The sequence below is a fragment of the Panthera tigris genome, chromosome C2 (genome assembly GCF_018350195.1).
Source record: "Panthera tigris isolate Pti1 chromosome C2, P.tigris_Pti1_mat1.1, whole genome shotgun sequence".
NCBI classification, from domain to species: Eukaryota; Metazoa; Chordata; class Mammalia; order Carnivora; family Felidae; genus Panthera; species Panthera tigris.
This window is the reverse complement of record NC_056668.1, coordinates 155,659,321-155,683,245: the sequence shown is the minus strand read 5'-3', so window position 1 is coordinate 155,683,245 and position 23,925 is coordinate 155,659,321. Positions and strand designations below refer to the sequence as shown.

At 42.9% G+C, this 23,925-nt stretch overlaps 1 protein-coding gene across 14 annotated transcripts in view; it reads left to right on the top strand.

The window, feature by feature from the left end:
• The window catches only part of CLASP2 (cytoplasmic linker associated protein 2), a 180,412-nt gene that overhangs the window by 146,937 nt on the left and 9,550 nt on the right, over positions 1-23,925 (top strand). For all 14 annotated transcript variants that reach the window (XM_042957091.1, XM_042957085.1, XM_042957089.1 and 11 more), the window contains 6 exons: positions 8,879-9,022; positions 10,751-10,857; positions 12,257-12,410; positions 15,678-15,906; positions 22,622-22,815; positions 23,324-23,452. In XM_042957091.1, coding sequence (XP_042813025.1) covers positions 8,879-9,022; positions 10,751-10,857; positions 12,257-12,410; positions 15,678-15,906; positions 22,622-22,815; positions 23,324-23,452 — 957 coding nt within the window. The remainder of the gene's footprint in view (positions 1-8,878; positions 9,023-10,750; positions 10,858-12,256; positions 12,411-15,677; positions 15,907-22,621; positions 22,816-23,323; positions 23,453-23,925) is intronic.

Sequence of the window (23,925 nt, the reverse complement as noted above, 5' to 3'; positions counted from 1 at the left end):
CCCTAAAAGACTCTTAAATACAGAGACCAAACAGGGTTGCTGGAGGGGAGATGGGGGAGGAGGATGGGCTAAAGATCCCATCTCATGGATGGTGGGCATTAAGGAGGGCATTCTTTGGGATGAGCACTGGGTTCTACTCCTGAAGCCAAGATTACACTGTATGTTAACTAAATTGAATTTAAAGCTAAACAAACAAATAGATAAATGGCATCCAGATTGGAAAGAAGTAAAACTATTTCCATTTGCAAATGATACGATTATATGTAGAAAAAATCCTAAGGAATCACTAAAAAACTATTAAAACTAATAAACAAGTTCAGCAAGGCAGCAGGATATAAAACGCTATCCAGAAATTATAGTTCTAAACCCTTGAAATGAGTAATCCAGAAATGAAACTCAGAAATCACTTTCATTTACAACTGCATCGAAAAGATTAAAATCTGTAGGAATAAATTTAACAAAAGAAGTGCAAAATTTATAGTAGAAAGTACAAAACAGTTTTGAGAGAAATTACAGATTTAAATAAACCAAAAAACATTCCATGTTCATGGATGAGAAGACTTTATGTTGTTAGGGTGGCAATACCACCCAAAGTGATCTACAGGTGAAATGCAATCCCTATCAAAATCCCAGAAATTTGTAGAAATTTACAAGCTCTTTCCAAAATTCATATGGAATTGCAAGAGACCCATAATAACCAAAGCAATCTTGTAAAAGAACAAAGTAAGAGGCATTCACACTTCCTGATTTTAAAACCTTATATAGGCAGGCATACTTAAGAAAACTGCAAATTTAGTTCCAGACCACTGCAATAAAGCCAAGTCACATGATTATTTTCAGTTCCTAGTGTATATAAAGTTATCTTTATGCTGTGGCCTATTAAGTGTGCAAAAACATTATGTCTAAAAAAAAAAAAGTACATGCCTTAATTTAAAAACACTGCTAAAAAATGCTAATTATCGTTTGAGATTTCAGAGCCGTAATCTTTTGGCAAGTGGAGGGGCTTGTCTCAGTGTTTACTAGTTAAGGTGGTGGTTGCTGAAGCAATGGCTGTGGCAGTTTCTTGAAATAAGGCAGAAGTTGGGGCGCTTGGGTGGCTCAGTCCGTTGAGGTCCGACTTTGGCTCAGGTCATGATCTCGTGGTCTGTGAATTCGAGCGCCGTGTCGGGCTCTGTGCTGACAGCTCAGAGCCTGGAGCCTGTTTCAGATTCTGTGTCTCTCTCTCTCTCTCTCTCTCTCTCTCTCTCTCTCTCTCTCCCCCTCCCCCACTCATGCTCTGTCTCTCTGTCAAAAATAAATAAACATTAAAAAAAAATTTTTTTTTTTTTTAAAAAGGCAGAAGTGGTGGGAAACAGTATGGAGATTCCTCAGACAACAATAGAAATACTATATGATTCAATAATTTCACTACTGGTTATTACCCAAGGAAAGTGAAAATGCTAATTTGAAAAGGTCTTTTGCGCCCCTGTGTTTATTGCAGCATTATTTATAATAGCCAAGATATGGAAGCAACTCAAGTGTTGTTTGATAGATGAATGGATCTATTCATCTAGTCATTAAAAAAAAAAAAAAAGTTGAGATCTATTAGTAGCCATAAAAAAAAAAAAAAAAGGTTGAGATCTTACCATTTGCAGCAACATGGATGAACCTAAAGGGTCTTATGCTAAGTGAAAGAAGTCAGATTGAGAGAGACAAATACCATGTGATTTCACTTATGTGGAATCTACAAAACAAAGCAAATGAATAAACAAAAAGCAGAATCGGACCTATAAGTATAGACAACAAACAGTTGTCGGAGGGAAAGGGGCCGGGGGGTGGGGGGGGCGGGGAATGGGAAAAATGGGTAAAGGAAATGGAAAATACCAGCTTCCAGTTAGGGAGTGAATAAGTCACAGTTGTAAGAGGTACCACAGAAGGAATATGATCAGGGATGTCATGACCGCATTGCTCGGTGACAAACGATAGCTACACTTGCGGTGAGCATAGAATAATAGAGAAGTCAAGTCACTATGTTGCATACCTGAAACAATGTCACGTTGGGTATCAGCTACACTCAAAGTTTTAAAATTGTTGTAAAATAACTAAGTCAAAATAAAATCATTAAGAATTCATGTTTAAAAAATAAGACTGTGAAGTTCCCCACATCGACCCACTCTTCCTTTTCCAACAGATTTCTCTGTAGCATGAGATGCTGTTTAATAGCATTTTACCCACAGAATTTCTTTCAAAATTGGAGTCTGTCCTGTCAAACCCTGCTGCTCCTTTATCAACTAAGCTTATGTAATATTCTAAATCCTTTGCTGTTACTTCAACAGTCTTCACAGCGTGCTCACCCGGAATAGCTTTCATCTCAAAAAACCACTTTCTCTGTTCATCCGTAAGAGGCGTCTCCTCATGTCCCAGTTTCGTCAAGAGAAATCTGGGCACATTCGCAGGCCGCACTTCTCATTCCACTTCTCCTACTGTTTCCACCACATCGGCAGTTGCGTCCTCCCCCGAAGTCCTGAATCCCTCAGAATTGTCCTTGAGGGCTGGAATCAGCTTCTTTGAAATTCCTGTTAGTGTTGATATTTTGACCTCTTCCCATGAATCACAAATGCTCTTAATGGCATCTAGAATGGTGCATCCTTTGCAGAAGATTTTCAATTTACTTTGCCCAGATCCATCAGAAGAATCACTGTGGCAGCAGTAGCCTTACTAAATGTATTTGTTTCTTTTTTGTTTTTGAGAGAGAACTTGAGTGGGGAGGGGCAGAGAGAGGGAGAGAGAGAGTCCCAAGCAGGCTTCGTGCTGCCAGTGCAGGGCCCGGGGCAGGGCTTGAACTCAGGAACCGTGAGATCGTGACCTGAGCTGGAATTGAAGTCAGACACTTAACCTACTGAGCCGTCCAGGTGCCCTCAAAATGTATTTCTTAAGTAAGAAGACATCAAAGTCAAAATTACTTCTTGGGGCACCTGGGTGGCTCAGTCATTTAAGTGTCTAATTCTTGATTTCGGCTCAGGTCACGATCGCACGGTTCGTGAGTTCGAGCCCCACGTTGGGCTCTCTGCTGTCACCACAGAACCTGCTTCAAATCCTCTGTCTCCGTCTGCCCCTTCCCTGCTCTCTCTTTGTCTCTCTCTCTCTCAAAAGTAAATAAACATTAAAGAAACATTTTTTTTTTTAATTAGCTTATGATCCATGGGCTGTAGCACGGATATGGTGTTAGCAGGCACAAAACCGACATTAATTCTTACTGCACAGCTCCATTGTAGCTCTTGGGTACCGGTGCATTGTCATGATCCATGATATTTTGAAAGGAATCTTTTTTCCTTCAATAGTTCTCAGCAGTGGCTTCAAATATTCAGGAAACCGTGTAAACAGATGGGCTGTCCTTCCGGCGTTGCTGTTTCGCTTACAGAGCACAAGGAGAGTGGATTTAACACAATGCTTAAGGGTCTCAGGATTTTCACAATGATGCGAGCACTGGCCTCGACTCAAAGTCACCAGCTACATTAGCCCGAACAAGAGAGTCACCCTGTCCTCCGAAGCCAGGCACCGATTTCTCCTCTGCAGCCGTCAAAGTCCTAGGTGGCGTCTCCTTCCTGATGCAAGGCTGCTCCGTCTACACTGGAAATCCGCTGTTTAGGCAGCTACCTTCGGGGGTCGCCCCAGCTGGGTCCTCTGAGGAACGCTTTGGGACTCCCGTGCTGCCTGTGCTACCTTGCTCCTTTCCTTCAACTTCACGAGCCAACTTCCGTGGCTTCCTCACCAATCTCGGGCTTCACGGAATTGAAGAGAGTTAGGGCCCCGCTCCGGATGAGGCTTTGGCTTAAGGGAGCGTCGTGGCTGCTCTGGTCTCCTCTCCAGACCACCGAAACTAGGTCCAGATCGGCCATGAAGCCGTTCTGCTTTCTTACCCTTCATGCTCAGTTTCCTTCGAGCACCTTTCCTTTGCAGTCCCAAGTTGGCCGCGTGCCACCAGAGGCCTAGCTTCTGGCCTGTCTTGGCTTTTGACTTGCCTTCCTGAGCTTAATCACCGCTAGCTCTGGATTCAGTGTCAGACCCACGCAACGCCTTCTTTCACTTGAACACGTAGAAGCTGTTGTGCAGCTATTAATTGGCCTCATTTCAACACGGCTGTGTGTCCAGGAACAGGGAGGTCTGGGGGGAAGGAGAGAGACGGGGAGCAGCTGCTCAGTGGAGCAGTCAGAACACACACATGTATCGATTGGTATCTCGTTTGGACACAATTTGCGGTACCCCAAAAGAATTACAAAGTAACGTAAGAGATCACAGTGAAAGAGTTTGAAATGTTGCAAGGATTATCAGATGTGACACAGAGATGCAAAATGAGTAAATGCTGTTTGAAAAAGTGTGCCGGGGGCATCTGGGTAGCTCAGTCAGTTGAATGGCCAACTCTTGATTTCAGCTAAGGTCATCATCTCATGGTTGTGAGATCGAGCCCCACATCAGGCTTCACACTGAGGCTGGAGCCTGCTTAAGATTCTCTCTTAAACATTAAATTTTTTTTTCTTTTTTTCAAAAAAAGGCGGGGTGCCCCTGGGTGGCTCAGTCGGTTAAGCGTCCAACCTTGGCTCAGGTCATGATCTCACGGTTTGTGAGTTCGAGGCCCATGTTGGGCTCTGTGCTGACAGCTCAGAGCCTGGAGCCTGCTTTGGATTCTTGGTCTCCCTCTCTCTCTGCTGCTTCCCTGCTTGCTCACTCTCTCTGTCAAAAATAAATAAACATTAAATAAAATTAAAAAAAGATTCTCTCTCACCTCTGCCCCTCTCCCCTGTTCACGTTGTCTCTCTCTCCCCTCCACCCCGCTCTCTAAAATCAAAAAAGAAAACATGTGCCGACAGACTTGTTCAACACAGAGGTTTGCCACAGAACTCCACAATCTATGAAGAGCTTATCAAACTCAACACCCAAAAAACATACAATCCAATTTAAAATCGGTAGAAGACCTGAACAGACATTTCTCCAAAGAAGACATACAGATGGTCAACAGACGTTTGAAAAGATGCTCAAAATCACTCATCATCCCGGGAATGCAAATCAAGACTGCGATGAGTTACCACTTCACATCTGCCAGAATGGCTAAAATCAGAAACACAGGAAACAAGTGTTGGTGAGGATGTAGAGAAAAGGAACCTTCTTGTGTGGTTGGTGGGAATGCAGATTGGTGCAGCCACTGTGGAAAACAATATAGACGTTCCTCAAGTTAAAAATGGGCCTACCGTACGATCCAGTAGTCATACGACTGGATATTTACCCAAGAAATACATGAACACGGATTCGAAGGGATACACATCCCCCTATGTTTATAGCAGTATTGTTTGTAATAGCCAAATTATGGTAGCCGCCTAAGTATCCATGTATAGATGAATAAAGAAGATGTGGTATACATACATAGTGGAATATTAGCTATAAAAAAGAATGAAATCTCGCCATTTGCAATGACATGGATGGAGCTAGAGAGTATAATCCTTTGCAAAATAAGTCAGAGAAAGACAAATACTATATGATTTCACTCATGTGGAATTTAAGAAACAAAACAAGTGGGGCCCCTGGATGGCTTGGTGGGTTAAGCATCCAAGTCTTGGTTTCGGCTCAGGTCATGATCTCACAGTTTGTGAGTTTGAACCCTGCATCACACTGTCAGTGTGGAGCCTGCTTGGTATTCTCTCTGTCTCCCTCTTTCTCTGCCCCTCCCCTGCATGTGTGCACATGTTCTCTCTCTCCCTCTCTCCCCCACTCCTCTCTCTCTCTCTCTCTCTCTTTCTCTCTCTCTCTCTCTCAAAATAAATAAACTTAAAAAAAAATCAGCAGCAGTAAAGGGAAAAAAAGAAGAGAGAAACCCAGAAACAAATTTAACTATAGAGAACAAACTGAAGGTTACCAGAGGGGAGATTGGTGGGGAGATTACATAGGTAATGGACCGCACTTCTGATGAAGACGGGATGAGGTGTGTAATTGTTGAATTGCTGTATTATACACCTGAAACTGATAACCCTGTTATGCTAACTAACGGTAAAAACTTTTTAAAAAGGAGGGGAGTCACCTGGCTGGCTCAGTCAGTGGAGTGTAGGACTCTTGATCTCAGGGTTGTGAGTTTAAGTCCCACGTTGGGTGTAGAGATTACTTAAAAATCAAATCTTTAAGAAAATAAAAAGACAGAAATGGAATACAGTACTCTAATAAAGACCTGGTTTATGCTGTGAAAGAAGTAAGTTAATTAATTAAAATCTAGGGCCATCATGGTGTCTCAGTTAAGCTTCGACTCTTGATCTCGGCTCAGGTCAGTTTATGAGATCGGCCCCATGTCAGGCTCTGCACTGACGGCATGGAACCTGCTTGGGATTCTCTTTTTCCTTCTCTCTGTCTGCCTTTCCCCCACCCCTCAAAATAAACATTTTAAAAAATGTATCTAGTAAAAAAAAATGTGATACTATAATATAAACTAATGAAAACGGGCTTTATCAAAATATACCCACAAACTATTGCATTTCAAATCATGCAACTTAAACCCATATTACTTAATGCAGAAATAGAGAAATAGTTGATAGAACATAGAGGATCCAAGACACTTAGGTTTATTTAGGAGGTTAACTCACAATAAGGGTGTCACTTTGAGTCACGAGGAAAGGATACACTGTCCGGGAAGCGGTTTTGGAACAGCTGGGTTCTCTGTCTCTGGGAGGAAAGAAAGCAGAGTCTCATACACCAGAATAAACCCTAGATGGAATAAAGTGTACTTTAATTCATTGGCTCAAATAAACTTGAGGTAGTTTTAATATTTTCCAAAAAAGATCATAAAGTTTTGTTTCAAAATACACGCAGTTTCACTTAAGCACTGTGTTAGAGTGCGTACCCGCACAATGTGTGTTTTGTCGTTTTCAGAAAACTGGGCTGATGTCACAGCTGTGGTTTTATTAGCTCTTTCCTTCGGCAGTGTCTAACAGCCCTCTGCCGATCTCTGCGTGCGTTCAGCTCCGTCACCTTCCAAGGCTGTGTTCTGCGGTCTGCCGTCGCACCAGTGGAGCAGAATGTAACCATTCCACTGGTGTTGCATGTTCAGATGTCGTAAACTTAGGACACTTAAGTTTTCTAAGACTGGGATCTGAACACGTCCAGAATCAGATGCACACGTTTCCCTCTGAGTCATGATTGTGAGCTATGTGGGTTTCTTTCTCCTCTCGTTAAGTTTCTTTGAAATCTGAATTTCAAAGTTTGGCTTTCAGTAACTCAGTTATTTTTTTTTTAATTTTTTTGTAATGTTTTCATTTATATTTTGGGACAGAGAGAGACAGAGCATGAGCAGGGGAGGGGCAGAGAGAGAGGGAGACACAGAATGGGAAGCAGGGTCCAGGCTCTGAGCTGTCAGCACAGAGCCCGACGCGGGGCTCGAACTCACAGACTGCGAGATCGTGACCGGAGCCGAAGTCGGACGCCCAACCGACTGAGCCACCCAGGCGCCCTTCAGTTGGTTATTTTAAAAGAAGAAAGTAAATTTATAAGTTTTCTTAACCGATCTGAGTAAGCTTTGTTTTGTTCCCGTTTCCACCCAAACGTTAGACTAGTTTTTCACTTATGTAATGAAAAGTAAGTATTCAGTTGCTCTGGATGAGCTTTGTATAGCTTAGGGATATGCAGGTTTCCCCTGCTACCCGAAAGTAGACTGTTGTGTGAACCCTTTCACACACCAAAACGTGTAGAGCAAAGAAGCAGTGCCATTAGTTTCCATGGAAAAACCTTTGAGAGTTCCCTCTTCATCTTTTCTGACACCTTAGGATGCAGCTTGCTAACAGACACGCAGCACAAATCAAGATAAAGCACACATACACAACCCAGTTCAACAAAGCGATGCTGGCTCAATGCTGAGATGCTGAGTGTAGTTCCTGGGGAAGGAGCTTGGTGACGCCCTTCTCACTGCTTGGAGTACAGGCTCAGTGCAAAGCAAATGTTGAGTGTATTTTGGCTTTTTGCCTTTATTGATAAAAGTGAGGATCTTTGTTTTTCTTTTGGTTAGGGAAAGCAGGTACTGTGGTAGGTCTTTCATAAAAGTCAAGTGGTACGACGGGAATTTTTGAAGGGTATGGGATACCCATACTTAGGTATTTCCATCCATCTTTTTGTAGTTATTTATTAGGAAAACTGAAGTGGTATATTTTGGTAGAATAACCCTGGGAAGGAAACTGTCTTGGGGCACCTGGGTGGCTCAGTCGGTTTAGCGTTTGACTCTTGGTTTCAACTCGGGTCATGATCTTGTAGTTTGTGAGATCAAGCCCCATATCAGGTCTGTGCTGACGATGCAGAGCCTGCTTGACCTTCTCTCTCTGCCTGGCCCTGCCTCTCTCTCCCTCCCTCCCTCCCTCCCTCCCTCTCTATCTCAAAATACTTTTTTGTTTTTTAACTTAAAAAAAATAACCCCGGAGACTGGTTAACTGCTGCCATTGAGTGCTAGATTATATTTTTGACAATTTTTGTCTTCCCTTCTTACCCTCAAAAAAAAAATAAATGATGTGGCACCTGGGTGGCTCAGTCAGTTAAGTATCCAAGTCTTGGTAATGGCTCGGGTCGTCATCTCTCAGTCGTGGGATCGAGCCCCATGTCAGGCTCTGTGCTGACAGCGTAGAGCCTGCTTGGGCTTCTTCTGTCTCTCCTTTTCTCTCCGCGCCTCCCCTGCTCGTGCGTGCTCGCTTTCTGTCTCTCGCAAATAAATATTTTTTTATTCTCCCAGCAACAAAATCTGAAAGTATGTAAAGGCAACTTATGTTTCTGTGGGAAAGATGGCCTTGTGCTATTGAACAGAAATGTTGACTGAAGAAAATTGTCTCCTTTGAGTTACCAAAGTACACTCATCTACTTCTTAAATGTCTTCATTTTACAGGCAGCACAGTCCGTGCTGATTTCCCTATTTGAACTCAATACTCCAGAGTTTACAATGTTATTAGGAGCTTTACCAAAAACTTTTCAGGATGGTGCTACCAAGCTTCTTCATAATCACCTTCGAAACACTGGCAATGGAACCCAGGTACCTTTCAGTTCTTCTCTCGGCTATCCTGTGGTATGATGGATGGTTGGTTTCACAGTAGTTGCTTGCTTTTACACGAAGTAAACTTTTGATCCTAGTGTATAATTTTTGCATCTGTACTGGGCAGCATTCCCTAAGCAGAATTAAATCTTGTCCTGGAAAGAGTACGGTCCTTAGGCTTCGCATGTTTGTATCAACTAGGTTGGTGATGAACATGGCCAGGACACAAACAGGAAAGTAAAACGTGAGCACAACTCTGATGACGGCAGCGGCTCTGCAGGCCGTTGGAATTGGGACATGCTCTTTAGAGAAATGGGTCCTTGTTGGAGGGCTAGAAGGGGTGACTTGACTGACAAATAACATCTGAAGAAGCTGGGGCTTTGAAAGGGATGTTCCAAAACCTGTTCACAGGTTTGTGGGCCCATACTTGCTTGAAGGTACAAACTTTGGTTTTGGGAAAGTAAGTTCTGAATAAATGAAACATTACAGTGTTTTATAGACCTTAAATGGCAAGCATCGTTTACACAATATGCCTAAAGAACTGAACTTAGGTTTTTTAAAAGGACAGACCTTGTACTGTGGATGAAAGAGAAATTAGATGCATTTATAGCAGGCTTAAGGTAAAGTCTGAGGGTTAAAAATAATCAGAATGATGTCTTGGGACTAAAGCTAGTTATCTTTTTAGAAGGAGAAGGAATCGTTTAATTGTATCTTAACAGGCAGGCAAGTTAATAATATGAGTGAATTTTACTTCTTTTTACTTCTGTTTATTTTGAGAGAGCATGAGCAGAGAAGGGCATAGAGAGAAGGAGAGAATCCCAAGCAGGCTCTTAGCCTCAATCTCACAAGCCATGAGATCATGACCTGAGCCAAAATCAAGAGTCAGACACGTAACCGACTGAGCCACCCAGGCACCCCAGAATGGGGAGCTAATTTAAAATTGTTAGTTTGGGGGGCACCTGGGTGGCTCAGTAGGTTAAGCGTCTCTCTCTCTCTCTTTTTTTTTTTTTTTAACGTTTATTTATTTTTAAGAGACGGAGAGTGCGAGCAGGGGAGGAGCAGAGAGAAAGAGAGACACGGAATCCGAAGCAGGCTCCAGGCTCCGAGCTGTCAGCACAGAGCCAGACACAATGCTTGAACTCACAGACCGTGAGATCATGACCTGAGGCAAACAAAGTCTGACGCTTAACCGACTGAGCCACCCAGGTGCCCCAGGCATCTGACTCTTGATTTTGGCTCAGGTCGTGGTCTCATGGTTCATGGGATTAAACCCCACATTGACTCTGTGCTGACAGTACAGAACCTGCTTGGGATTCTCTCTCTCTCTCTCTCTCTCTCTCTCTCTCTCTCTCTCTGTCCCTCCCCTGCTCACATGCGCGCTCACTCTCTCTCTCAAAATAAATAAACTGTTGTTTAAAAACAAAACTGTTTTTAAAAAACAAATTGTTAGTTTGGGGTCCAATGACTCTTTGAGGAGGAAGATGTTGATGATATTTGAGGGCAGGAAGTGGGTAAGGAAAACAAGAGAAGACTAAAGAGTTAGATTTCCAAATAGGGGGAAAGTTTTTCCCTACAGAAAGCAGAGATAAGGACATGAATATTTAAAATACTGACCTACAAATGCAGCTCTTTCATACTGTTCAACTTCTTGATTGCATGGCTTCCTTAAGAGCCTTTTAGTTGAACTTACCTGTCATGTGTTAATATTTACTTGACTCCCCCCATCAGGGTCCCATGGGGAGTCCTTTGACAAGGCCAACAGCACGTTCACCAGCCAACTGGTCCAGTCCTCTTACTTCTCCTACCAACACATCACAGAATACTTTATCTCCAAGGTAACAAAAGAGTTCTTTTCCATCATGGCTTGTGTTTGCAGAGTCCCACTCTTAGACAACGGACATTGATATAATTCCAGTTGATTTCCACTTGGCTTCAAAGGTCTTGACATGTAGAAATGTAGCAGATTCAAAAAATTTTTAAGTTTATTCCCAAACTAAGCCTTAAGTGAAAATAACGCATAGGATATCAAATTTTTTGGTAAGTGCAAAGGACACTTACTTTTGTAAATTACTGCTTGATGCTTTAAATGGCATAGTTATGTTTCTCAGATGTGCTTATAGACCAAAGCATAAAAATAGTGAAGAATGGGGAAAGGCTAAATATGAAATAGCATTATGACTGTGTCTTCGGAAAAAAACGTGACTATGAGATTGGGCCTTAATACAAAATATAAGCTGTGTAAACTTTTCACACACTTGTGAAGTTCAAGCATAGGCTGTATTTCAGATGAAGTTCTTGACTCATTAATGGACTAACATTTGTTTCCCTTTTCCTAGCTTTTAAAAACATTTGCATAGCAGTCCATTTTTATTAGTGTAGTTATCAATTTTATTATTAGCCATGTATCATAGCATGTTTCATCATATTCATTACATTTATAGAATGCTTCAGCGTCTGAGGAAGAAAAATACATTGCAGACTTAACATCTAGCCTAGTTATTCCTTGTCACACACATGTGACGATCTGATGGCTGAATTCCAGCTTCAGTTGAGTTTTAGAATCTAATTATAGAATTGTACTATAAACATATATTCAGTAGTGAAACTTCTCTGCCTTCCTGTAAATTTGTGTATAATACCTTTGTCTTGTCTTCAAGTTGTGCCATTATTGTAAACAAATCACAGGAGTTAGCAAACTTTCTGTAAAGGGCCGCATGGCACATATTTTAGGCCTTGTTACCTGTACCCGGTTCTGCTGGTGCAGCGTAAAGGCGTCCCTAGAGGAGGCCGGAGTAAGTAAGTGTTGCGGGTACCGATACCCCGATTACCTGATACAATTTTATTTGCGGACGCTGAAAGAAGACTTTTATGTAACTTTCACGTGTCATGAATCGTTACTTTGACTTTTCTCCCAAGTGTCTAAAGAAGTAAACATTTTTAGATTTCACGGGTCATGGTTTGCTGACCTGTGGTTAATCAGAACATTTTTGAAGGTGAAAGACAAACCAGTTGTTAAGGGCTATGCATTCACAGTCCTCGTAAGCTGCCCTTAGTGGATGGACCAGGGGACATGTGCCTTCACCGTTGACAGTTGCCAGGTTTGATTTGGTTTTGCTAATTGTGCTTCGGGGAGTGTACATTCTCATCCTGTTGTTAGAAATACCCTACCTAATCTCAAATGTGTTATGTGTTTTAAAACGACCCCCAAATAACAACTAGTCGTCTTTTTCATAGTGCATTTGATTATGACACAGAAAATATGAACTCTGAAGATATTTATAGCTCTCTTAGAGGTGTCACTGAAGCAATTCAGAATTTCAGCTTCCGTAGTCAAGAAGATATGAATGAGCCGTTGAAAAGAGATTCTAAAAAAGATGATGGTGATTCTGTGAGTATTTGAACATTCTTACGGTGCAGATTTGTTCATTAAGATTTTTGCTGGGTTTTGTTTTGTTTTTTTAACTTTCTGTCATCTTCAGATGTCAGTTTTTAGGGCTCGCTCTGTAAGCGTTCAATGAGTATCTGCCACACGTCAGGCACCGTGCTGGGTCTTAGATTTTACAAGGCAGAGTCGCTGCCCTCAAGTTCCTTATGAATTTTCTGATAGAGACGAGTACTATTGAGATTTAGGTTAGAACATAAATGAATCTGGTTTTTTTAACGTTCGTTTATTTTGAGAGAGAGAGAACATGAACACACACAAGCAGACTAGCAGAGAGAGAAAGAGAATCCCCAGCAGGCTCCGCACTGTCCACGCAGAGCCCCTCGTGTGGACAGATCTCACCAGTCATGAGATCCTGGTCTGAGCCGAAATCGGGACTTGGACGCTTAACCAGCTGAGCCACCCAGGCTCCCCAAAGTGAATCTATTTGAGATTAATCGGTCAGGGAAGGCCTCTCTCACTAGGTGATTTTTCCACCGAGACCTAAATGGAGCCGTACAAGGTCTGGGAGAGGAGAATCCCATAGAAGAAGTGGCAAGTCTAAAGACATTTAGATGAGAGCAAGTTGTGCCTAGTCGGGAACCAGGATGAGAGGCAGTGTTGTTGGATCGTTGTGAGAGGGTTGGGGGTGGAACGTGGGCCAGATCACATGGGTCTCGTAAGACCTAATGTGTTTCGATTTTTCTTTCCCCCTTAGTGCAGTGGTGGAGACTTGTGTCATCGGTTTGTATGGCTCCAGTGAAGAATGTTATGACCCATTTTTCTGACATTGGTGAATACTGCTCAGTTTGTTCATACAAAGAGTAGTTGTTTGGGGCGAGGGAAGGAAAAAAAAAAAGAGTAGTTGTCTTTTACCCTGCTGCTGCTGCTGCTTAGACTTTTCTCAGAACAAGCCATCCCGTCATTTCCTATGGAATCTGTGGTTTCTCAGCGTTGGCAGAATTGGGGAGCGTGGCAGTTCTTCAGCACATCTCGAAAGGGCTCCCTCCTCTGCCTTCCCGCTGTTGTTTTTCTCCCCGTGCCTATCGGGCCAGAGCCGGCTCACCACTCATATTTGAGGTTCCCCACCCCAAAAGCAGTAACGGTTTGGTAAGAATCACTGCTGAGACTTTTTTTCCTCAGAGATCGCAGGCTGCGGGGTGGGGAGCTCAAACAGGATTCTGGCCGAAGTAACTTCAAATCCCGCTTCCTGGCAGATACCCAGTAGTCAGATGACGTTATCACGTCTACAGCTCAGTGTTTCCGTTAGGAAGATGAGGCGACGACATTGTACTCTGTAAGGTGTGGTCCGTGTCAGAAGTGATACGAGTCTGTGCAGCCCAGCTTCCCTCTGGAGCTCACATGCCTCCGGCCCGCTTCCTGCCGCACCTGCAGTCTCGTCCACGAGGCTGCTCCTCTGTGTCGCGGTTGGTAGCAGTAGTCACTTAGCCAAAAGCCTGGGACCGGAGAGTTGTCCTCACGGCCCTCTTTCTCTCATCCTCCACGCTCGCTCTGTCGTCCCGTTTTCAAAATAGATCCAAACTCCGTCCACTTCCGTCACTGCCCTTGTGGCTCCAGCCGGCCTTACCACCAGTCCTCTCTCCCCTGGGCTGTGAAAATCGGCACCTCACCGGCCTCCTTGATTTTGCCGGTGACCCCCTGTCGTGTCTTGGCACACCTCCGCTTGTAACCCTGTGGGACGTCCCGGAATAAAAGCCAACGTCTACACAACAGGCTTTTTTTCCCTGTCACTTCTCTGGCCTCGTCTCCTACCGCTTTCCTCTGCTCCAGCCACACTGGCTTCCTTGCTGTTCCTTGAACTTCCCGGGCGCGCTCTTGCCTCGGGGCCCTTGTCTGGGCCGTTCCCGCTGTCTTAAACCTGCTTCCTGGCCGATTTCCTCCAAGTCCCGGTTCGCACGGCTTACTCCGACCACCCTAGCTGGCCTGCACTTGCCTCCCTCCCGCCGCAGCACTCGCGGTCCCTTTAACACGGCACCGCCTCCCGCACGCGAATCATCTTCCAGCATTCTGTCTACTCATTCACTGCGTTTTGTACTGTCTGTCCCCCAACTAGAATGTAGACTGCGTGAAGGTGGCCAGCATGCTCTTTTGTTCGTTAATATACCCCCACTGCCAAGAATGAAGCCTGGCACACAGTAGGTGCACGGCGCATGTTTGAAGAATATTAGTAAAGCACCTGAGTAATGGCTTAGCACATAGTTGCTGAGTAGACGGTGGTGATGGTGATCTGGTGGTAGTAATGAGTTTCATGCTAGCATTAGAATCAGCGTTAGTATTGATGTTTTATGATAAAAGTATGTTAATGCGCTCCAACTCCGTCAGGCATCCTTTCAAAAGTTACAAGCCTTGAGGCCTTTGGTAAAAGTGTTTTATCATTTTTTAATGTTTTACTATTCATTTTTGAGAGACAGAACAAGCAGGGGAGGGGCAGAGAGAGAGAGGGAGACACAGAATCCGAAGCAGGCTCCAGGCTCCGAGCGGTCAGCACAGAGCCCGACACGGGGCTCGAAGCCATGAACCGTGAGATCATGACCTGAGCAGAAGTGGGACACTTAACTGACTGAGCCACCCAGACAACCCCCCCTCCCTTTTTTTTCTTTTTTGAGAGAGAGACACAGGGAGAGGGTGCATGTGCGAGAGGGAGAGAGCAGGGAAGGGGGAGGGAGAGAGAGAATCCTAAGCAGACGGCATGCCCAGCATGGAGCCTGACGGAGGGCTGAGTCTCAGGAGCTGTGAGATCGTGACCTGAGCCGAAATGAAGAGTCGGTCACTTAACGAACTGAGCCACCCCGGCAACCCCAAAATTTCATTCTTTTATACTTTGTTGACATCCTGTCCTTGTGTGATTTACTACCTTAACAATGGAATCCGGCAGCTTTTAGTTCCGTGTTGGTAGTGAAAGTCCTTTTATGTCTTTAACTGGCATAGAGAGCTGTAATTGCCTGCGTGTTGTTTGGTCAAGCCCTTAGCAAGGGAACTGCAGGGGTCATTGGAAACGACATGCTTTTATGGTTCTTATTTGCTCTCACAGCTGCGGGTTTAGGTTTTTTTGTTTCTGTTTTACATCTTTACGATAAGCTTTGACATTTTGAATGTAAGTTTTGACTTCTCACGTTGGTTCCTTTGAAGCAACAGAGAAACATCTTTTTTAGAATTTCAAAGAGATATTTGAAAGTGAGTTAATTTTCTGCGCCTTCCCCTTCCCATTGATAGATGTGTGGCGGTCCCGGGATGCCTGACCCAAGGGCAGGAGGCGATGCTGCCGACTCAAGCCAAACCTCCCTTGATAATAAAGCTTCGTTGCTCCAGTCGATGCCTGCTCATTCCTCCCCACGCTCGCGAGACTATAATCCATATAACTATTCAGATAGCATCAGTCCCTTCAATAAGTCTGCCCTCAAGGAAGCCATGTTTGACGACGACGCCGACCAGTTTCCTGACGGTAGGTCGTGGGTCATGTTTGGTCACCTGTGCTTTCGGGGGCTGGTAATCAGTGGAGCAGGAGAAATACGGTAACTCCCTAAGAAGTAAGGAGCTTCGGAAGGGAGAGGTGTTCCCCCATCTTCCAGGAGCTCCTTTCTGGTGGTTTGGTAGTTTTCTGCCCCAGAGTGAGAAACAGGGTAACCCTGACATCATCCTCAAAAACCAGGAAAACCATACTGACTGCCCAGAAACAAGTGAAGTCCGCTGCGGCTTAAATTTAGTTTATCTCCAGACGCCGTTCAGCCGTTAATTTTTAGACCAGCGTGACAAAACCTTTGAAGAACTACTCATTCTTTGTAAGGGCCCTTTAATAAAGTGTGAAATCATAAACTCTCATAAGATGCGTTCACGACCAAGTGTGGACAAAGTCACCATGAGAATCTGAAGTCAGCTTAGGACCAACTCCAACACTTGCAGCGGCTTGGACCGAGGGCGCGGGACGAGCTCCAGCACTCACGGTGCTTGGACCAAGGGCACAGGACTGGGTTCCAACATTGACTCTGCTGCCCGGCCTGGTGCTTGGTTGACTGTTCCTCAGCGTCCCTTCGGAAGGAGGATGGCTGTGTACTACCTATCTGCCCTTCCAGCCACACTTTGCAGTTAGGTTTGAGTAAGATGTACAGACACAAAGTGCAAAACACTGCATATGGCTTAGGTATTTTTAGTAACAAGGAACTACATTTTTCTCTGCAAATTTATATAAGTCTTTAATTTTTTACTGAAGATTCAAGTAATGTAAAATAATAGATAACTGTATGTGGGTGAATTTGAAAATCCACCCCTTAACATTTGTATGATACTACGCTCGGGTAGTTTCTGGTTCTCCTTTGTTACCCCAGTGTTGCTGTCAGTGAACATGTTTCTGCATAAGCTTTTATGCACCTATGTCAGTAACTTACTCTGAGAGATTTCTAGAGATAGAATTGCTTGATAAAGGGATATCTAAGTTGAAGTTTTGAGAGTTACTACCCAATTACTGACTCAGAATACTTGGCCAGTTGAGGTGTAGTGCTGATTGCTTCACCAGCACAGAATATTCAAACGTTTTAAAATTTTGTCACCATGACGGATATAAAATAGGTCATCCCAATGATAGCATTTCCTTAATCACTAGAAAGATTGAGAAGTTAGAGATCAGCAATCTTTTTTTAATTTTTATAATTTGGTAAGTGGAAAAATATCTTCATTTTTATTTCTTTGATTACCAACCAGGTTGACGAATCATGTTTTTACCAATATGTCACGTTAAGTCTTAATGTATCGGGGTGCCTGGGCCGCTCAGTTGGTTAAGCACCCGACTTTGGCTCCAGTCATGATCTTGCGGTTCATGGGTTTGAGCCCCACATCGGGCTCTGAGCTGACAGCTCAGAGCCTGGAGCCTGCTCCAGATTCTGTCTCCCTCTCTCTCTCTGCCCCTCCCCTGCTCACACTCTGTCTCTCTCTGTCTCAAAAAGAAACACTTTAAAAAAATTTTTAGGGGCACCTTGGGTGGCTCAGTCGGTTAAGCGTCCTTCTTTGGCTCACATCATGATCTTGTGGTTCATAGGTTTGAACCCCACATGAGGCTCTGTACTGACAGCTCAAGGCCTAGAGCCTGCTTCAGATTCTGTGTCTCCCCCTCTCTCTCGCTGCCCCTCCCCTGCTTGTACTCTGTCTCTCTCTGTGTTAAAAAGAAACAAACATTAAAACAAAAAAATTTTTTAATAATATAAAAAATTTTGGGCACCTGAGTGGCTCAGTCTGTTAAGCGTCAGACTTTGGCTCAGGTCATGATCTCACAGTTCATGAGTTCAGGCCCCGCGTCGGGCTCTGTGCTGGCAGCTCAGAGCCTGGCTCCTGCTTCGGATTCTGTGTCTCCCTCTCAGCCCCTTCCCTGCTTGCACTTTCTCTCCCTCTCTCTCTCTCTGTCTCTCTCTCAAAAATAAATAAACATTTAAAAAAAATTTTTTAAGTATTAATATATCTCAGTTATCACAAAGACAGAATTATGGCAACTTGCCAAACTAACTCTGAATTACAGAAGAATCTATAAACTGCCGAAATGATTGATTTTGGTGTGTTTTGATCTGTCACAATTAGCTGGCTCTGTTGCTGAGGTTTAGTTGTGGCAGCAACAGAACCGGAGGGAATGCATTGGACGTAGCGTGTGCCTGTCCCTTAATCCCTTTGTGGTTCCAGCAGCCCAGTAAACTGAGACCTGTAGCTTAGCAGCTTTGTTCTTAAATTACTTAGGTATAGCCGTCACAAGCTGGCAGACCAGACTGGGTCCGCTGACATTTCTTACCTCAGCTGCAATTTATGTATTTTTTTTTTAATTTTAAAGCAATCGAAAGTTTAAAAAATGAAGGTACGGCACAACGAACCTTCTCTTGACCTCTCGAGAGTAAGCTTCAGACCGATGGCCCATCACCTCAAGTACTTGAGGATGTGCTCCCCTTAAACACAGACCCTCTCCCACATAACCCCACGGTACGCCTCAGAATCAGGCGATTACCATTCGTGCATTAATAATCGCCCGTCCTGAAACCCCATTTGAGTTTTGTCACCTGTCCAGTAAGAACACCTTGTAGCCAGAGGACCCACTTCCGAATCTCATCATGTCTCTGTAGTCTCCTTCGGTGGCCGTGGCACTTGTGACGTCCACTTATATTTTAGCACTTCCCTCACTTTGGGTTTGTCTGACGTTCTCTTGTGGTTGGATTCAGGTCATGTGCTCTTGGCATCAGTGTCCCAGAAGTGAAAGTCCATTCTTCAGGTAATAAATGGTTTCACTTTGCCCAGTGCCTGGTGATAGAAACTTTTATCACCTGATTATGTTGGTGCTTACCACGGCTCTCCACTGTGAAGTTACTCTTTTTATAATTCATAAGTGCTTGGGGCGCCTGGGTGGCTCAGTCGGTTAAGCGTCCGACTTCGGCTCAGGTCATGATCTCACAGTTCGTGGGCTCGAGCCCTGCATCGGGCTCTGTGCTGACAGCTCAGAGTCTGAATCCCGCTTCAGATTCTGTGTCTCCCCCCTCTCTGCCCCTCCCCTGCTCATGCCCTGTCTCTCTATCTCTCAAAAAGGAGTCAACGTTTAAAAAAAAAAAAAAAAAAGTATAATTAGTAAGTGCCTTGTAAGGTGGTACTTTAAAACTGTGTTAAAATGTATTCATTTAAAAAGTTTCATTTATGTATTTATAATTACATGAACTCATGGTTTGCATTGTACTCAACCGTTTATAATTTGTAATATCATTATTTATGTTGATGCTCAGATTGCCTTTGATTTGACCTGTTCTCTTGCCAGTGTCCCCATCCTTGCATCTGGCATGACAAAATGTTGTGCTGTCCCTACTTGAGTCTTCGAATCAATCATTTCCCCAGGGGTCGATCTTCGGTTTCATTTAATAGAAAATGGTCTTTGAAGGCTAAAGTCTGAGCACTAGGTATAGCCACTGCTAGTGGGATATCACTCCCCCTAAGACCTCTCAGCGGCCAAAGCTAAGGGAATATATGTATACATATGTCTATCCACGTGCACACATACACACACTGATGTATACCTATTTATTTCTATATCAAGAGCTATGAGTTTACATAAACTCCCAATTCAATTTAGCGCCATAAGATTATTTCTAGTATCCTCCTGTTCTATATGGATAAGCCCCCCTTTGTGACACTGAGCAACCTGCCTTTCATTACCTTTAATATATTTACCTATTGGATCAGTCCTCCTGTCTGCAGCCAGCTTTCCATCTCTGCCCCTCCTCCTTCTCCTGCACTCCTCACCTCTGCCACTCCACCTGGGTGCGCTCAGCCTCCTTGGGCTCTGACTCCCGGGGCCATGGGTGCCCTTCTCCTTCTCCCTGGGCTCTCACAGGTCACACCTGGTCACCACTCCATGTGGACACCCTTCTTGCCCTGGCTGAGCCCTGAAATTCCGTAGTTCACCACTGTCAGGTGTGGAGACCCTGCCTACGCTGCTCAGAAATCTGTGTTCCCAGGCCTGGTCATCTGTAGTTTGGTGTAGTTTGGCGAATGGAAAAATCTCTTCATTTGTGAGGCTGAAGAATTACATTTTTACCAACTGCTCAGGTTAAGAGAGTTAATATTATCACAAAGCCAAAATTATGACAGTTTGGCAAGGTTATCCACTCATTGTCTAATTCTCTTCTCCTTTACTAAAGATCATATATTTTCCATTTGTTAAAGGAAGACATGTTTGGAAATTACGTAACCAAAATCTAAACTGGGTGGAATGTTTTTGAACTTGAGAAAATTAATTTCTTCGCAGCATAACACTTGATTGACTTCTGAAACCTAAGACAGCCATTTTACGTTGAGTAAACGCTCTCTGAAAATGGATAAGCCATCAAACAAAATAGTAGTTGCTCTAAGCTTCATATTGCAGTTATTTTCATTTATTGTCTGTGTTCATTTTTAAACTTGAGGTGGGGAAGGCCTTGTTAGAAAGGCCTATTTTGTGAACACTGCTAGCATTACCCATTCTTTTTAACGTATTGACCTCCATTGGTTTTTGGATTGTCCTTTCATGTCTGCCTGGTTGCAAAATTCCTCCTCTTTTTTTTTTTGGTTTTTAAAATCCATAACTTTTGGCAGGATGTAGTTATTTTTTTAAGTCAGAATTTCTGTAGAAAGAAATTGTTTTGAAATTCTGAGACTTAATTAGTATGTCTATTATTCAGATGATTCTCTACACATTACAGACACATGAGCGATAAATTTGTCAGGATTAACGTGTCACAAAAAACTAACACCCCACTAATGTCCACATGACCTTTGTAAAGTTTACCAGAGACCATAAAATATCAGAATATTACTGCTGGTGAGGATGACACTGTTATTCAAGGAATCCTCTTATCAAAGTTTGCCAGTGAAAAGAATATCCCGTATATTTTCAGCACTGCAACAGAAGTATTATCAGAGTTGTAATTGGGCCAATATTTATCATAAAGACACAAGAAAAACTATTAGTTCAGCCCAGGTCCCCGTGACAGTAGGAAGTCGGTGCTCTTTTCCCATTTTACTCGTGAGAAATCTGAGCCTCCACAGTAATTAAGAATGTACCTCTGTCGCACTCAGGATCAGAGGCACAGGTTTGGTGGGTCCAGAGCCTTATCTTTTCACATGACCTTGATGCCTGGCTATCAGAAGAGGAAATACAGTCGGTTACACTTTATCTGAATTAATGACTTTAGGCTTATCTCATTTGTATGATATAAATAGTTCGGTTTTGTAACAAATGTGTTTTCTTTGGCAGAAATGATTTTCCTGTCAGTCACCTGTCCAGACCATTTTAGTCATTTCTGATTATCTCCTAGTGTAACTACAAAGCTTATATTCGTAGAGAAAAGAGCTGCATTCCCTGGAAAGCATTTTTTGGTGACTTCCCTTTATTGGGCCGAAATAAAATTCACTTTTACTGGAACAATCCTCTGTGCAAGTCTGATAACACAACTTTGCCGGAATGTCTTTTATGAGGTTTATAGAGACGCATTTATCCTGCTTTGGTATTTCCTGTTAAACTGGCAATGCTGTTCCAGTGCTGGTCTGTATAAATGAAGTTACTGTGGACAGTTTTCATCCTACAGGTTAAGATGTTGATGTTATCCTCAAACTCAGATTTCTTCTTCATGGTTTGCTCTGCTCTTTATAGAGGTTCTTTCACTTGATCTTCCAAAACCCCAACTTGGTTCACCTTAGTGGTCATAGATCTTCATATATGTGAGTGGTCTTCTCACATATCTCAAATTTTTAAGTTCAGTAATCATATCTTGTGTGCTGTGTATGATGACGTTAGTGTTCTAATTGTAATTCCATGAAAGTTGTCAGAGCAAACTTTTTTTTTTAATAGCGAATGTTGTCATCATTTTGGCTCCGTTTTCCTTCCCTATCATCTGTTAGTTTTACTCTCATTGAACTCATCTGTTCTAATGGTTCAGCTCTATTTCCTTTCCTCAGGTTTCTGAATCCCCTTAAGTAAAATATAGTCTTTCTTAGGGTGCCTGGGTGGCTTAGTCGGTTGAGCATCCAGCTCTTGATTTCAGCTCAGGTCATGATGTCTCACAGCCCTGAGATCAAGCCTTGCTTCGGGTCCCGTGCTGGGTGTGGAGCCTGCTTAAAATTCTCTCTGCCCCTCCCCCACTTATTCTCACTTATTCCCTCTCTGTGTCTGTCTCTCTCTCCATACCCCAGCTCCCTCAAAAAAAAAAAAAAAAAAAAGATTGATGGGGAACTTTACAACGGTAGGGTCACGTTGTCACCACTTCAATCTGTTGGCCATTATTGGTACCTCTGAAAATGGAGGCATCAAACATTGTGAGCCTCCTGGCATGATACCATAGACGTGCATGCTGATGTACTTAAAGATAAAAGATAAAGTGATGTATTTGCCATTTACTAGAGATATTTCAGGAGGAATGTGGGGAGGGAGGAAGACGAAGTAAGAACGGTAAAATCTGGCTAATTATTAAATCTAGGCGATGGGTATATGGGGTTCATTATATATTTTCTCCATGTAAATTTTTATTATAAAAAGTTTTCAACTAAAACTGATGGGTTCAAGATGACTAAATGGAAAAGAAAATTAGTCCTTTTTTTCCCTTAAAACTAAAGTTGTCATCCCCATACTTAACAAGAGTTACAGAATTAATCTTGTGTCCTCCTGCCAGATCTTTCCCTAGACCATTCTGACCTGGTTGCAGAGTTGTTGAAGGAGTTGTCTAACCATAATGAACGTGTAGAGGAAAGAAAAATTGCCCTCTATGAACTCATGAAACTGACACAGGAGGAATCTTTCAGCGTTTGGGATGAACACTTCAAAACAATATTACTTCTGTTGCTTGAAACCCTTGGGGATAAAGAGGTAAATGGCAGAATATGTAAATAATAGCCTGTTTTTCCTGTCTTGGATTGCCCGTCCTTGCCTGCTAATCAAGTGCTTCACAAATTTGGAAATTGAGAAGATCGGTCTCTTTTACTGTTTCTTCCCGTGTGAAATTTTCATTACGAGTATTTTGTCTTCTAAACCAACAACTCAGTGGATTTGGAACAATTGACAATGGGAGAAATGAAAGGTAGCTGAAAGTGTTTTTATAGAAGAGTACTTGTTTTGCGTATTTAAACCAGTTCAGAAGTAAAATTTCCTTTTTCATGGAATGTTGTTGGTTCTGGATCTCCTACAAATATATGAAGTATGACATGAGTTTTCAACTAGAGATGTGAAAACTTAATTATGCCATATACCGTATGCTTTATACAGTTGTCTGCAACTTATCCCCGCCCCAACGTTAAGATCCTTAATACAGATACAGAAAATGTAGTAGATTGTCTACAACCCAAAATATTAAAAACATTAAAATATTTCTTCTTAGCCTACAATCAGGGCTTTGGCGTTAAAGGTTTTAAGAGAAATCCTAAGGCATCAACCAGCCAGATTTAAAAACTATGCAGAACTGACGGTCATGAAAACGCTGGAAGCACATAAAGACCCTCATAAGGAGGTAAGTTACCTGACGATTAAGTTACTATTTTATTCTCAGCACCTCTGACGTGATTGCATGAGACATACAAACATCGCTTGAAGAGTACCCTTGGAGAGTATCAATCATTTCAATCAAACGAACACTTAACCTCGATGTTCCGGGTAACATCTGTTGGAGTTGCAGTCATATTTTTTCTACTAAGTGAATTCTGGTGATATCATGGACTTTCCCCTAATACAACCAGCTCTGGGAAATAATCCTGATTTCATTTCCTCTGTAATTTGTCTTGTAGTTTTCTACTTAGAATCGCCAGCCTTCTCTTTCCACTTACCGATAAGAATTTGGTTTTTTGAGATAACTAATGAAGACAAGAATCATTATTTTAAAGTGGTAGTGAATCGCCTCTGGGAACTAGATATCTGTTAAAAGTTTATTCAGTAGAATAATGAGGATAGCTTTCCTGGAAGTCCTGTAAATCTGTCTCCTCTGTG